Source organism: Engraulis encrasicolus, chromosome 6 (genome assembly GCF_034702125.1).
Source record: "Engraulis encrasicolus isolate BLACKSEA-1 chromosome 6, IST_EnEncr_1.0, whole genome shotgun sequence".
Taxonomy (NCBI): domain Eukaryota; kingdom Metazoa; phylum Chordata; class Actinopteri; order Clupeiformes; family Engraulidae; genus Engraulis; species Engraulis encrasicolus.
In genome coordinates, this window is record NC_085862.1 from 54974275 (window position 1) to 54987581 (window position 13307).

The window sequence follows — 13307 nt, forward strand, 5'->3', positions numbered from 1 at the left end:
GATCGGGTGTCATACTTAATCACTGATTCACTCACACCTCTCCAGAAAATCAACTTTGGCCTTAGGTGCATGTTTAGGGTCATTGTAATCATGGAAAGCAACACAATGAAAATCAATGGAGTTCAATGAGAGATGGTGACATATTTGCTATTCGTAGAGCAATACATTTTTAACTTCATGATGTAATCAATGATAGAAGCCCTCACACACCAGCAGCATGCATGCAGCTGCATGCATAAGAGCTGTATCCCTCCCATGTTTGACTTTAGGCACCATGTATTTTTTCCAAATTCTTCACCTTTAACACCAAAGAAGTCTCTCCCACTGTCCTGTCTCAAAAAAGCCAGCCAAGAGTATGTCAGGCCTAATTCTGACAAAATGAAGGCTAATGGGACTCATACTCTGAAGTCAAGATCCCAAGATCAACCATTTTAGAACTGATAGCATCAAAACTATATGGTGTTGGAGATGAAGAATATGAAAAAAGAGAAATGGTGCATAAAGTGAAACATGGTACAGATACAGCTCTTATGAGGAGCTGCATGCATGCTGCAGGTGTTTGAGGGCTTTTATCATTGATTAAATCATGAAGTTAAACATGTATTGCTCTACGAATAGCGAATATGTCACCATCTCTCATTGAACTCCATTGATTTTCATTGTGTTGCTTTCCATGATTACAATGACCCTAAACATACACCTAAGGCCAAAGTTGATTTTCTGGAGAGGTGAGAGTGATTCAGTGACTAAGTATGACACCCAATCTGCGTATTTGAAGTGTTTTGAAGTTACTTATCTGCTCATTTTCACATTATGTTAGATAGGCGACAAAACTTTTGTCTTGTGAAAATCTGCCCTGTCTGTGTTCAATAAAGGGTCAATCTTTCGTTGGTGCATGACATTTATTTTTGTACATACATTTTCATTCGAGAGGGTTGTAGCTTTCATATGAGTGACTTCTGAAGCCAAGTGATTAATTGAAAGTCAGGTTATTAGCTGTTGATTCAAACAGATGGATAGGCGACAAAACTTTTGGAGGCGAGTGTATACTGTAGTTGCGCCCCTGTGGGTAGGGGCGAAGGTGTCTGCAGCCTGGAAATCATTATTTTCACAACCCACTGAAACATAGCTCAACTCTGGAGCACTGCCACTGTAAATGACCATTTAATAAAGGCTCTTCACAGCTCAATGCTTTTTCATTCGATTTTACTTAACCAAAAAAAATTAGAGCCTTTATTAATAGGCTCAGATGGAACAGCAATCTTGTCACCCCAAGTGTATATCGGCCGCTTTGAAGAGCTGGCAAATTCTTGCTTCCTTGCTCATATGTCATGGTGCAAGAGACAGGGGAACTCTGGTTGACCTAAAAACTTCACTTCCTGTGAGCGGGCACATTGTGGCCTGTAGTCCGTTAAGACAAGGTGCCTGCTATGAATGGACTGTCACCAGAATAGCAATGAGGAAGTCATAATGTAATACTAAAGGCTCTGTCAAATGCTGCAGTACTGCAGGACAGTCTTGTCAATGGCTATTACAGTGTTCCACTGGTGGAATGGTACACATTATGAAGTTAAAGGGAAAAGAGAAGAAATATTCACACACCACAAAAAGCTCCCTTGGCGTGATTAAAGGTTAAATGGCACAACGTTTCGACCTACAGGTGTCATCTGATGAAGACCTTGTAAGTTGAAATGTTGTGCTTTTTTCACAGTAAATCACAATAAGGGAGCTTTTTGTGCTATGCGACTATTCCTTCTCTTTTTCCCCCTTGCGTTATATATATTTTGTGCACCCAAAGTAATTTGCTTTTTTGGGATGTGCGTGCACCATACATATTTTGGCACATTGTGAATTTCACCACATGCTCTGTTAAACCATGGAGCTTTAGTCTGATGTGACGGCATGTTACGATTTAACCGTGGGCTTTAAGCTTTGCTATGGCAGCACAATAAGGCCCTTTAGGTGAGCATGTAACCTATGGGTGTTAAAGCAGATTAGTAATCTGCAGCGATAATAATAGAAATCAGGCACACGCACACACACACATGCACGCACGCACACACACACTGACACGCACATGCACACACACACGCACGCACACACACACACACACACACACACACACACACACACACACACACACACACACACACACACACACACACACACAGCAGGTCAGAAAGGTCTGTCCGCACACACAGTAGGCCATTGTTCCAGGTCCAGTGCAGACACTTTTGACCCAGTCTAATGGAATGTTACTTTCGGATTTTGGCTAATGTAGTCCAATGACTGCATACAGTCAATAGTATGAACATGTACACGACCCAGTGTGCCAAATATCCATGACAACAAACATCCGCAAACTCTGCCATTACTACGGATGTTAACTGCCCTTTTTGGAGTTAAGAAAAATGAACTCCATTCATTTGAACGAGAACAAGCGGTTACACTAAATGCCTCCTCTTACACTCACAAGGCATTACACAAACATAACATTTTAACCCCTTTGAGCACAGCCAATGGAATAACCTTACTCTCACTAAACTTGTAATAACCAAGTCTTAATCTGTTATTTGAGGCTCTCTGTAGGGTCATAGCAATGTTGTTAAGCAGTGCAGATGAATCAGCAAGGAGTAAACGGCTGGCCCATTTGCACAAAGAGACTACAGTCCTACTATAACACTGTTGTTTGATGCTGAAAATATGGGTGGGCGGGGGGTGGGGGGGTTACTGATGCTTGCATTGGTCAACAACTGTTATCATGTGATTGTACCTGTTGCTGTGATTGCATACCTGACAGTTATTACTAGAGCCTGGCTCAGTATAAAACCAATTAAAGTCAACCTTGGTAGTGGTTAATCATACAATTGTGGCGTATGCAGACACATGACACATGTGGAATAGTAGATTTTCATAGCCAGGTTCAGGCATATGCAGAGTAAGTAGGGTGCTTAGGGCCTCAACCACTTTGCCCCCAAAATGGGGGCCTCCTAAATTGAGATTGACTAAAAAAGGTATGATTATAATTATTATTTAATTATGAGGGGGGCCTCCTGACCAGTTATGCTTAGGGCCTCTAAAACCTTAGCAGCAGCTCTGGCCAGGTTTATCACTTCACCATGTTCTTGGATCACCCCAATGTTGTTTGCGACTGCCAGAGTAGTATAAAGTAGAAGTGTCTTAAAGATGTAATTACAACACTAGTGCTATGATATCACATGGTTTCAACTTTGTAATTTCATACTACTAGTGTTGTAATTACATCTGTAAGAGTACTTCTGCTTCTACTTTCTACAACTCTGCCGACTGCGTACCTGTTGTTGTTGCTGGTCATCTGCTTCATGATCTGGCAGTAGATCTCATCTCTCAGCTCCTCGTGTTTGGTGGCGCCGCCAAAGATGATGTCGGTCAGCTCCAGAGGACTCTGCTGCTGCCGCGTCGGGTAGTCGCCCATGTACTTTAATATGGGTGCATGGAGTCAAGGAGATAACCACGACGACGACGACAACAACAACAACAACAACAACAACAACAGCAGCAGCAGCAACAATGACAACAACAACAACAGCAGCAACAATGACAACAAAAATGTTGCTGCTGTGTCAAGTAGTTGCCAATATACTTAAACTTGATCTAAGTCAATGTAATAATCAGTAAACGATCAAAACATGTGTAGGTAGTCACCCATGTGCTACACTACAGGATGGATATATATGCCATCAAAGACATGACAACAACAACAAAAACAACAACAACAACAGCAACAGCAATCATTACCATCATCATCATCATCATCATCATCATTGTGACCATCATTATTATTATCATAAGAGGAAGAATGAATGCAATCGGGGGACAGATATTTAGCATAGCTGGCCTACTCTTCAGTGTGTGGGAAAGGTTGATTCCTCCATAGAATACACACAGCTAGATAAACAATACGGAATACAGCACAAGTGAGTTCTCATATGTAATGAGACAGATGGGAGATATATTAGGGAAGCACACATGTGCACCCAGGGAGGTCTGCTGTGCCTGTGTTTATTGTGTGTGTGTGTGTGTGTGTGTGTGTGTGTGTGTGTGTGTGTGTGTGTGTGTGTGTGTGTGTGTGTGTGTGTGTGTGTGTGTGTGTGTGTGTGTGTGTGTGTGTGTGCGTGTGTGTGTGTGTGCACGCGTGGTCTGCATGCATGCATGCATGCGTAGTGTGTGTGTGTGTGTGTGTGTGTGTGTGCGTGCCTGCGTCTGTACATGCGTGTTGATGCATATGTATGTGTCTACATGTCTATGTCTGTATACTACACTTACTCCCTTGTTTATCATAACTACTGTACAGTGCCATGTACTGTACATGCACATATCATAACAACGCATTTGTTTCAATGATAACATGCAAGCTTCGAAGTAGGAGTAATATCACCACAGATTCAGAGAATAGCTGGATGATACTCATACAGTGACTCAATATAATATATAATATATAATATATAATATATAATATATAATATATAATATATAATATATAATATATAATATATAATGTAATCTGAGTCTGTCCATAAGTGAAGGATATCAGTGAATGCCTTGCAGGCCACATGGCTGAGCTGTGGCATCTCCAAGAGCTTCTTGAGGAGGGCTTGTCTGATTGGCTCTCTCGAGTGCACCCACAGCCTATCAGGGGCAGAGCCCTTCGACATCACCTGCTTGTTCACATCCTTAGTTGGTTGCCTGGCGAGTACACAGATGGACAAATGCACAGTTGATCAAACAGAGAGACACACATGCACGGACAGATACAGAGATAGACAGGTACAGATACAGATAGAGACAGTCGAATGAGCAGACACACTCACACTCCCAGACACACACACACTGATGGACAAACGGATGAGACACACACACACACACACACACACACACACACACACACACACACACACACACACACACACACACACACACACACACACACACACACACACACACACACACACACACACACACACACACACAAGGCACACGAAGGGACAGGCAGAAACATGGACACACTCAGACACAGCTAGACATTCACAGAGGGTGGACTTATTCATTTGTTTTGTATCACTGTGCTAAGATAGATACATCAATTGCTTGTTATCCCTGTTATTTATGACCCACTGAATACCACTGGGTTTGCCTTACCTGTGTTATATGATTAGAATCTCATCATTAGATGTACTAACTAAGACCAGCAATGCACCTGAAATACTGAAAGGAGTACTCCTTGAGGGAGACAGATACCATTCTCTCAGTGTTGGTACAGTTGGTGTACTACTTTCGCTCTTAAGCCGCTTGCACATCTAGCCGATCCGACAAGACTTCCCAACTACGTCTAGTCAGTTCTCTGTCTGCTCCTCTCGGCCTTGATCTGACACAGTTTGCTCCACGAACACACCGTGCCGACTTTACCCGCCGTGGACACTCCCCCGGGTCTAGCACCGGAGGGATTTTGTTATAGTAACTTCCGTGTTTGAGAGCTCGCGGTTAGGCTGGCCCTGTTGCCAAATGTTTTCATGTTTTCGTGAAGTAAACTCTCTACTTTTCACGAGTAGGTCTTGATAGTAGATGCATTAATGACTCTTAAATAGGCTATATAGCCTACGATGCCCATAGGCAAAGTCCCCCTCTTGTTCATAATTTATCCATAAAGACCACATTCTATCTCTGTCTTTTGTTCACAAAACTCTACGACTTTCACAGTTTCATTACTTCACTGTAGACTTCATTTCTCGCACTGCCATAGTTCGCTAAAGTGGAAAAAGGCACGCTGGGCATTGTGTTAACAAACACAGTGTAATGTTGTAATGAAACTCACATTTGTGAGTTCGTTACTAGCGTAGTGCCCTGCACCTCTTGCTCAGTTAGCACAAACCAATCAGAGTCCGGCATGGAGCCCGACCACCGACGCAGGCCTCAACACAACTTAACATGCTGAAAGTCTACCGACGGAGACCCACGACCACCAACGTTCTCCAACTTCGTCAGACGCACAGACACACACCAAGCCAACTCTGTCCCAACTGTACCCAACGCACGACAATAACCAACTGTCGGGTTGGTGTAGAGTCCACATTAGTGCTGATACTGTATGAGCACTGTTTTAGCTTCTCACCTGAAGTACTGGAAGGAGTACTCCTTCAGGGAGACGGGTGCCAGCCTCTCGTTGCTGGTGCCCCTCAGGGTGGCGTTCATCACTTCCTTCCTCTCTTGAGGGGACAAGGTCATCAGGCCCTATGACACAACACAAAGGTCAAAGGTCATCCTACTATATGTACACATACCGTAGGTAAGACCTACTATACTACGTGTACTCTACACCTAGAAAGGGTTTCCAGTGAACATCTCCATTACCATGGCATTAGAATAAACAGGTCTGAAAAATACACCAAAGAGGAGTTGTGTAGTACAGTACACACACCTATGAAACCACTTTGCATTACTGAGAGCAAACGAGGTGAAATGATAACACTGCATCGTTAAACACAATTTTCTAGGTAGGAGCAATTACAGCAAATAGGAGCAAAGCAAATAAGGCCAGCTTTATGCATGTACCCATCCTTTATAAAAGAGTATTTATTGCAGAGTACAGAGATGGGTCACAATGACAATTTTCATGGAACACTGCAGTAATGTTTCTAAAACACACTTAGGTTAGGGCCTGGATACGCTTGCTGCAGCACAAATGCAACACCCTGCCTTACAATAACGATAATCCTGTCTCTATGGTAACGGCACACTTACGAGGACTTCCTTGCTGGGTTTGGTGAGGGTGGGCAGTATCAACACGGCGTCGGTGGGCACGGCACCAATCTGTCCCGTCCGCTCATTCTTGCACTTCAGCCAACCACGATCAGGCTGGTGATCCTGGTCTTTGATCAGCAGGAGCAGCTCTCCCCTCTTGAAGCTCAGGTACGTACTGTCCTCTACATGAGAAATCAATCAGCAGGTCAGGCTTCAGATCATCGATGGTCAATACAAATCAAAGCAAACCAAAGGCATGCAACAGAGGAGATGGAGATAAGAGGAACAGATTATGAGATGATGAGATGATGAGAGAGACTTTATTAATCCCCACAGTGGAAATTGAATGCCACCTGGCCATCCACACAGCACATTCCAGACAATAGACAACCATATAATAAGAGGCGAGGCGAGGCGATAATGAGGCGAGGATGACAAGATTCGACAGTAGAGGAGAGGAGAGCTGAGCAGAGCAGAGAGGAAGGGCATTTTCACACCTAGTCCCCATTGAGTGAACCGAACTCAGTCCTCTTTAAGTGGACCAAAAAGTGAACCGACAGCAAAAGGACTCAGTTCTGTTTTTGTTCATATTGTGAGTGTATTAGAAAAAGAACCAGCTAATCTTTCTGGACTTGTCAGGCTTTTATGGTGTGTCAGTCCTCTTTTTGATCACACCAGTTTCTCTAGAACTCTCCTGAAGTGTTTACACCAAGTCACAAGCACAAGCACTTGTCAGGACTCATAAGAGAACCGTACTGAGTCCACGTCAATGAAGGTCTCAGTACAGTTCACTTCCAAGGGGTACACTTTGGAGTGTTCACATATGCACAGAAAATACTGAGTCACAGGTCTGAGTTCACTTAAATGGCTGAAGGGGACCAGGTGTGAAAACTCCGGAAAAGAAAAGAAAAGAGAAGAAAAGAAAAGAAAAGAAAAGAAAAGAAAAGAAAAGAAAAGAAAAGAAAAAAGAAAAGAAAAGAGAAGAAAAGAAAAGAAAAGAAAAGAAAAGAAAAGAAAAGAAAAGAAAAGAAAAGAAAAGAGAGGAGTGGTCCTACCATCTCTCATCCTATTTCTCGTCTTGTTATGTGACAGGAGAAGAGCCAGAGAGAAGAGAAGAGAAGAGAAGAGAAGAGAAGAGAAGAGAAGAGAAGAGAAGAGAAGAGAAGAGAAGAGAAGAGAAGAGAAGAGAAGAGAAGATCCACAAAAGAGGGGTCATGCCATATCTCACCCTGTTTGCCGACCTCCTGTAGGGTGACTGCGTACTCTGATCGCTCCCTCAGGCCAGCCAGGAAATTGGTGACCAGATCACCAATATCTGCAGCATTGATGGTGTTAAGCATGAAGTCACCTCTCAGCGTCAGGAGACACACGGAGCTGCTGAACGCTTTACCCTCCCTGGAGAGGATAGAGAAAGGGGAGGGCAGAGAGAGGCAGCGGGGGACGGGGGGGGGTGCAAGGGTATGTTAAACATAGTGAAATAAGAAAATGGATATTCTAAATTCAGCAATACTTATTCTATAAGAATACGAATTGGAAAGTGTGTGGAGTGAGGAGTTCAGTAGAACAGAGTAGATGAGATGAGAGGCTGTGGAGAAGAAGTGAGGTAATGAGAAGGTGAGTAGAAGAAAAAGGTAGAAACAGGGAGAGATACAGAGGAGAGGAGAGGAGAGGAGAGGAGAGGAGAGGAGAGGAGCGAGAAGGAGAGACAGAGATAGTAGGAAGAGGAAGAGAGGAAAGCTGGAAAGGATAAGGGAGGAGAGGAAATAATGAAGGCAGTAAGAATCTGACCTCATGGTGTTAACCCCGGTGACCTCTGGGTAGGTGAGCTGCAGAAGTTTCTTCTCTCTCTCATCCAGGAAGGTGATACCCGTCCAATTGATGGCCAAGATGAACTTGCTCTTGGGCAGTGCTGGGCCTGATGATAGAATAGAACAGAATAGAATAGAATAAAATAGAATAGAATAGAATACAATAGAATACAATAGAATACAATAGAATACAATAAAATTAAAATAAAATAAAATAAAATAATATAAAATAGAATACAATAGAATAGAATAGGATAGAATAATATAAAATAGAATACAATAGAATAGAATAGGATAGAATAAGCCCTCTGCAAATGGACTGCTTTTACAAAGCGAAGCAATAATGTAAATATTGACTTCAATCAAGCAATATTTAATAATTTTTATGTCTGTAACTCTCTAATGCTTAAGATGTTAACAGTACCTGATTTCCTGGCGACCTCGAAGAACTTGGAGAAGAGCAGGGGCCACTTCTGCCTGGCATAGTCCACCACCTCTCCTTTCACCTGGGGGGCTCGCTTAGTCGAACTGATATACGGACCCTGTGGCAGTCAAAGAACAGTTCTTTGGTTGCATTACATTACATTACATTACACTTAGCTGACGCATTTATCCAAAGCAACTTACAGTTATTTTAAGTCTATGATATTGGAGCATTGTGGGGTTAGGTGACTTGCTCAAGGGCAACTCAGCCATGGAGTGAGATGGGGAGTGGAAGCGTGGGATTCGAACCTGCAATCCTCTGATCTGAAGACCATCTCGTGAACCACTAGGCCACGGCTGCCATGACTACCTTTGGTGCCATTGATGGTGCCACTAAGGGAGTTAAGGCTAAGGACTAATGCCGCAATCACACCGCCGGCGTTGAACGCGCGGAAAGATGCGGAAGTAATTGAAATGTATGGTAGAGCAGGCGGCAGAAGCGCTGAAAGCCGCAAAGCGTGTCTAGAGTCAAAAGCGTCAAAAGCAGAGGGCGTCAAAAGTTGAACTTCATCTAAGAATATGTAATGAGCTCGGCTGCAGCAGGCGTCAGCCAATGGAATGTTCACATTTTTCTAAACACGAGTTTCGGTTGGTCGAGCTTCGGGTGGTCGAGATTCCTGGTCGAACGCTTCAGGTTGAATCTTTTGCTGCGTTCAACGCCCCTGACCACGTGCTTTCCAGGCAGGAGTCAGCAGCGTTCTAGCTCTCTCAATGCCGGCGGTGTGACCGCGCGGTAAGGGCTAGGGTTTCAATGTATGTCACTGTGCATTCTTTACACCTCAAATTGCTTAATGTAACCTCTGAGTACTATTACACACAGAGATGTGATGCTATGATGTGACACACGCATGGGGAGCGTGTTAATAGTTAATGATCTACTTCAATACAGACATTAACAATAAACTTTCAGCACGTTCCAAAATCAACGCTGGGAGACGAATAGATAAGAGCTCCATGGTGATCTGCATTAACAGCACTTGTACGGGAAGTGTCTGTGTGACAAAGGTAATGTCCGCGTACGAAGGAGTTGTTTCAGGAATGTGGCATTAGGAAGGTGAAAAAGTAGATCGCACTCGGGTTCTTCATTTCTTCTTTTTTTTTTGTATTTACATAGCAGCAGAAGTGTAGACAAACGTTTCGGCTGTTGCCTTCTTCAGTGTCTCCTTGTGGCATGATGTGGCATTACACGTAAATATATGTATTGTATCGTAAATAAAAGTCTGATGGTGCTTTATGGTCCACATGCATGGTACAATGTGCAATATTCTTGTTGATGCTATGTGCAGCACGTCCTGTCTTAAAAGAGTTACGCTCAGGGATGCTAAATTTCAGTGAAAACTGACAAAGTCGCATCGTATCGTAGAACAGTATCATTAATAACTATGAGTTTGATCAGAAGTTGCATTTCCACTCAGCTTTTGTAAAGTCAACTGGTTCATGAAATGTGTACACAGTCTGGTCTCATGAAATTACATCAACACAATGCGAGTCAAGGACCATTTCTTACGTTGTACTTAATGTGGTTGTGCTTCTGTGTTTCTGTGAATCTTGTGAATCTTCAAACTAACCAAGAAAAAAGTTAAAACTATGCCCAAACGAAAACAATTCCTAACCCTGACCTGTCAGTGAAGCCATGTTTTTGCAATCTTAGTTTTTGTATTATATGCATTCTCCTCATAGACAACATACACAAAACCTATAACTACAGCTATAAATATGGTGCATATTGTCTCACCTCCACATGTGCGGCGTGTATCATCTGCACCCATTTCTCCTCCGTCTTGGCCTCCAACTGTGCTGAGGTGATGCACTCCTGCACGACCGAGCGGGCCTCTTCCATGCTGCTGCTCTTCCCATACTGCACGAAGAAATGCTTTGCAGCCAGCTGCACCAGGTCCTCCTCCTGCCAGGGCCAGAAAGGCATCGGTGTTATTAAATACGTTCATGATCAAGTTTATTATAGTCATATCAACAGTATAAAAATTAGAGATGCACCGGATCCTGATTTTTAGGATCCTGCCGGATACCGGATCCACTGCTTAAGATCCTGCCGGATCCGGAACCGGATACCGGATCCTACGAAAGGGTTGAAACACATAGCCTACTCACACATGTGGGCCCTTTTTATCACATTGGCTCAAACTATTTTGACTGAAAAGCCTCGGCTACCGGATCCTGGATCCTGGAACCGGATCCGGATCCTGTGAAAAACCCTATTATCCTGCCGGATCCAGAACCGGATCTTGGATCCGGTGCATCTCTAATAAAAATACAGAGCCTGATCTCACAGAATTCCGTGGAATAGACACATATCATTGGGACAAGAAATCTGTGTCAGTTTCAGGGCCGAAACCAGCCATTTTCAAATACAGAGGTCAAATACTGTGACATACTGCATGCTGTACATTTACAACGCTTCAAAGACTTCAGTCAAACTCTTAACTTTGTTTTCATTAATCACTGCCTTGAGGATAAATGGGGGTGGCGTATATACAGACTGAATTTATCATTGTTGATCATATATTTTCATCATAGATAAATTTTACATTACTGAAAAAAAACAGAGGACATGACCTTTGTTTCTTCAATGGTAGTTACGGCCATGGTCAGTTTCAATGATTTTTCCAAAACAGACAAATGTTTCGGTTTCAGCTTTGCCAGTGTCTAGAACTAGGGTAATATGCCGTGATCAGCCACCCTCCACTAAGTAGTTTTCTCATGGATGGACGATGTCATCCTCTTACATACAAGGATAGTTAATTCTAGGAATAATAATCATGACTTCTGCACTCACAGGTCAGTAAGGCGGTCATCCTTGTACTACCCATTTGAACAGGTGTTTGTAATCTACACTAACTGGTGTAACGTGCTTTCAATAAACTATGTGGGATGTCAGACTGGCACAATACTGTGTCTGGGTAATTGAACAGAGATTAGAGAACATTATGTATCCTCTTATCTCACTCGGGAAGGTAATAATATTGGACCTTTGTTCTAATACTATGACATAACAATTTCCTTCAAATGGGGGTTGGGTATTAAGTTGAGAGAGTGAGCAGCATTTATAATAGACATAGACCTTTAAGTATATGACTTTGGTATGTCCTCACCTTATCGCAGCGGTATTAATCATCCATGTTTGAGTTCGCGCATGACCTGTCAGTATGACGTCTTTGGTAATATAGGGGTGAGTTCAGGTAAATTGGGACATTTTTTGCATTTAAGTGAATGGAAAAAAAGTGGCCCAATTTACCTGAATTCACCCCCTACTGTCTACTGAAGTGTATTCCTCACCTTATCACAGCGGTATTCTCCGTGTTTGAGTCCGCGCATGACCTGTCGGTAGATGAGGTCGGTGCTGATGGCGTCGTAGGTGACATCGTGCCAGGGGGAGAAGATCTCCTTCCTGAAGTATAGCCTCCAGGGGGCGTGCTGCTCCTGCCCGCCCTTGCGCTTCACCTCCTGTTCGCACTGGGAGATGGCGTCCATCACATGGTCGCGCCCGTTGCCTAGCGACCACACCTGGACACAGATATCACATTTGGGATATGCAGAGTGAGTACAGGCGTCACATGCTTTTGACTTTTGCGTGCAGGGACATGAACGCCCCTATTCTTAATAGGAACATCCACCATATTCATATCTAAACTCAAGCCAGCATTGCAGGTCACCTCACACAGATGCCATGAGGGGATGCTACAGGCTATCCTTTTTATAAACGGCATGAGGTAAAGCTAGACTATGCTACGAGACTATGAAGTCAAGTCATGTCAAGTGAAGGCAGCTTTATTGTCAGTTTCTTCGCATGTACAGGTCCTACAAGGACATTGAAATGGTGTTTCTCTCTATCCCGGACATAGACAAACAAGGGACAGGCCATGCTATAAGGTAATGCTAGGCTATCCTATGCGACTCTATCCTAATTGCTCTTGCCAAACTGCTGAAGCACTTTGCTGTGCATTTTCAATGAATTACTATATGCAAATACAAATATTTTCAAACGATGAGGTCCTACAAGGACATTGAAATGGTGTTTCTCTCTATTCCGGACATAGACAAACAAGGGACAGGTCATGCTATGAGGTAATGCTAGGCTATCCTATGCGACTCTATGCTAATTGCTCTTGCCAAACTGCTGAAGCACTTTGCTGTGCATTTTCAATGAATTACGATATGCGAATACAAATATTTTCAAATGATGCACGAAAACAGTTATTGTCAAACCTACTCGGGACTTCG

At 43.2% G+C, this 13307-nt stretch overlaps 1 protein-coding gene across 1 annotated transcript in view; it reads right to left on the reverse strand.

Annotated features, from left to right (window-relative positions):
• Positions 1–13307, reverse strand: part of LOC134450469 (unconventional myosin-VIIa) — a 54153-nt gene that overhangs the window by 11808 nt on the left and 29038 nt on the right. The window contains exons 29-37 of the mRNA XM_063200314.1: positions 12363–12590; positions 10804–10971; positions 9010–9127; positions 8566–8692; positions 8006–8172; positions 6778–6959; positions 6149–6267; positions 4571–4725; positions 3315–3468 (exon numbers count right to left, since the gene is read on the reverse strand). Of these exons, the coding sequence (XP_063056384.1) occupies positions 3315–3468; positions 4571–4725; positions 6149–6267; positions 6778–6959; positions 8006–8172; positions 8566–8692; positions 9010–9127; positions 10804–10971; positions 12363–12590 (1418 nt within the window). The remainder of the gene's footprint in view (positions 1–3314; positions 3469–4570; positions 4726–6148; positions 6268–6777; positions 6960–8005; positions 8173–8565; positions 8693–9009; positions 9128–10803; positions 10972–12362; positions 12591–13307) is intronic.